Raw genomic sequence first — 3,337 nt, forward strand, 5'->3', positions numbered from 1 at the left:
AACTCTTTGTCTAGATTATTCAAAAATATCTACATTCTTATAATACTGAATGTTTTCCATTAGCAATACAAATTTCCCGTTGTTTACCAGTTAGCAATGAAAACTACAAGTTCATCTTAATTGACTGAACTTATGCCAAAAGAGAAAACTGCATTATCTCAGGTGACCCAGACATTTCTGTCTTGCCGATAGAAAACTCAGGGAAAACATCATGACTCATTTAATTCCATTTGTAAGATGTGAGTGGGGAAGTATATCTTATCCAGTGTATAATTCTATATGTGATAAAAGTTCAACCGTGAGGGAAATGTATTTATGAAATATCATTAAATATTATAACTTTGCACCATTTATATAGCCACAATTAAAGATGCAGAAAGAGTGAGCATGAAAAAAAGGGTCATTTAGAGATAGATGCAACATTCAGGGATGTTGAATGAATTATCCTCAATGAGCTGTTATTGTGATAGTTACCCAGCATTCTGAAAGAAGAATATCTCCATTTGCAGCTCTGTCTCAATCTGTGTACATGTGCATTTATAAGACAGAAAAGGACAATAGATCACAGAACACAGCTGGCTTAGAATTAGTAAGGCTTTGCACTTTAGTATCAAATATGCATATTAGTATCTAATACACATACTGGGTTCATATACCTATAAATAACCATAACAAGAGAAAATATAATTTCAAAACAATTGTTATTGATAAGATTTGTCCTCCCCCAAAATGAAAGAAAGCCATATGTGAAATTTTAGAGCCATAAAGGAAGTTTGGAAGTCAACATTTATAACAAGATCTTGTTTGTGGTACTTGTAAGATATTATCACTATTTAATTAATATATGAATTAGGAGAAATCTAATCTTCTGTTCTTCTTTACAACTCTGCAAAACAGCAGAGGTGAGTGGCAATGTAGCTCCATCACCCCCAAAAACCAGGACTAAAGAGGTGATGAAATATTTTAGTATTGAATTTAAAATATCATCATTCAGAAATACTATTTTTTTTCAGGTGGGCCATATACACACAACCTGAGCTAAATCTATGAAAAAAGATGAACAATGTAACAGAATTCATCCTGCTGGGCCTCACTCACAATCCAGAACTGCAGAAATTCCTGTTTGTTATGTTTTTAATCACCTACTTGATCACACTGGTGGGTAACCTGCTCATCTCAGTCATCATCTTCAACAGCCCAGCCCTGGGTTCCCCCATGTACCTTTTTCTGTCCTATTTATCCATTATAGATATTTTCTACTCTTCTTCCATAGCCCCTAAAATGATCTTTGACTTGATCTCTGAAAACAACACCATATCCTTCAATGGCTGCATGACTCAGCTCTTCACAGAACATTTCTTTGCGGCAGCTGAGATCATCTTATTAAGTGTCATGGCCTATGACTGCTATGTGGCCATCTGTAAGCCCTTGCACTATGCAACCATCATGACCCAACCTATGTGTGGATTCCTGATGGTGGTGGCTGGAATTCTGGGATTTGTGCATGGAGGAATCCAGACTTTGTTCATAGCCCAGTTACCATTCTGTGGCCCCAATGTCATCGACCACTTTATGTGTGATTTAGTACCTCTTCTGGAGCTGGCCTGCACAGACACTCACACTTTAGGGCCTCTGATTGCTGCCAACAGTGGGTCACTGTGTTTCCTCATTTTTTCCATACTGGTTGCTTCCTGTGTCATCATCTTGTGCTCCCTAAGGTCTCATAGCTCTGAAGGGCATCTCAAAGCTCTGTCTAGTTGTGCCTCTCATATCTTCACTGTCATCTTATTCTTTGTCCCTTGTTCATACCTGTATCTAAGACCTCTAACCTCCTTCCCCACTGACAAAGCTGTGACTGTGTTTTGCACCCTATTTACACCTATGTTGAACCCTTTAATCTACACTGTCAAAAATAAAGCAGTGAAAAATGTCATTAAGAAGCTCTGGAAGCAAATAATGACAACTGATGATAAATAAGTCTGGTGACACAAACATTTAGGCAAGAATATCTGGTGATATTTTATAGAGATTTATTCTATTTCTTGATCGATTAAACTTGGGACAGTCAATTATCTTATCCTGTCTCCATCAATTTTTATTAGGAGGACATATATTAGGCTAGGCTGACATATTTATTAAGGCACAGTAGTGCCAACAGCCCATGATACTTTTAGGAGCCGTTGAAATGCTTAATGCTTAATTTCTTTAAAAGAAGAAGAAAATGAATATAACCTAAGTACAACTGGATTATATTTATCTTTACGCCAATACACTCATAAAATATAATTTTTAATACTTTTTATGGAGGAAAGAACTCACAAGGGCAAAAGTTTCAAGGGCTCACAAAATTTATATTGTTGCCTGCTTGTGGGTATGAAACAGATTAACAGCAACATTCTTGACACCTTTCACACTCAGCACTACAGCTAGAATGAAGTTTTATTTTACAAGAGGACAAACAACTATACATGAAAGGGCTAAAAACAACATTTTCATGAAAACTTACTTTTAAAAAATTATATCTCCATTCTCTATGGTATACAATTCTCTACAAAAATAATTGAAAGTATTTTTTTTTAGGCAGAGCCTTGCTCTGTCACCCAGGCTAGAGTACAGTGGCATGATATCAGCTTACTGCAACCTCCACCTCCAGGGTTCAAGCGATTCTCGTGCCCCAGCCTCCCAAGTATCTGGGATTACAGGTGCACACCACCATGCTCAGCTAATTTTTGTATTATTAGTAGAGACAGGGTTTCACCATGTTGGCCAGGCTGGTCTCAAACTCCTGAACTCAGGTGATCAGCTCACCTTGGCCTCCCAAAGTGCTGGGATTATAGGCGTGAGCCACTGCACCCAGGAAGAATTGAAAGTATTATTGGCTGGAGCAAAAGAAATATAATTGATAAATGTAACTGATAAAAATAAAGTTAAGGCAAAAAATATCTATACATTAAAATCTGGTTTTACATGCCAGCAAAGGAAAAGAAAGCACTGACAACAAAACAGCTGAAAAGGAAATTACCAGAGATGTAGAAATAAGTTTGTATCATGAAACTGGATGACAGTGATCATAAATGTAGATTATAGAAAAGAATCCATATCAAGAATGTAATGAAATGCTAAAAGATTCGGATATAGTCAGATGCTTTGAAGTTAGGGATTAAGAGCCCTGGGTCAAACAGACTTGATTTCTCATCTGGTCTCCAGAATTAATTAGCCTTATAAATGTAAGCAAATTGTTTCACCTCTCAACCTGTTCCTTCATCAGTAAAAGGGAAATAACATTACATGTTTTTTTTTCAGTAATGATAATTAAATGATTTAAAGTGAAACCATG

General features: G+C 36.5%; 1 protein-coding gene across 1 annotated transcript; it reads left to right on the forward strand.

Annotated features, from left to right (window-relative positions):
- Positions 1-1,056: 1,056 nt before the first annotated feature.
- LOC100614455 (olfactory receptor 4C45) lies at positions 1,057-1,977 on the forward strand. The gene has a single exon (XM_003313016.3). The coding sequence runs from the start codon at positions 1,057-1,059 to the stop codon at positions 1,975-1,977; it is 921 nt and encodes a 306-aa protein (XP_003313064.3).
- Positions 1,978-3,337: the final 1,360 nt, after the last annotated feature.

This window comes from Pan troglodytes, chromosome 9, assembly GCF_028858775.2.
Source record: "Pan troglodytes isolate AG18354 chromosome 9, NHGRI_mPanTro3-v2.0_pri, whole genome shotgun sequence".
Lineage (NCBI taxonomy): Eukaryota > Metazoa > Chordata > Mammalia > Primates > Hominidae > Pan > Pan troglodytes.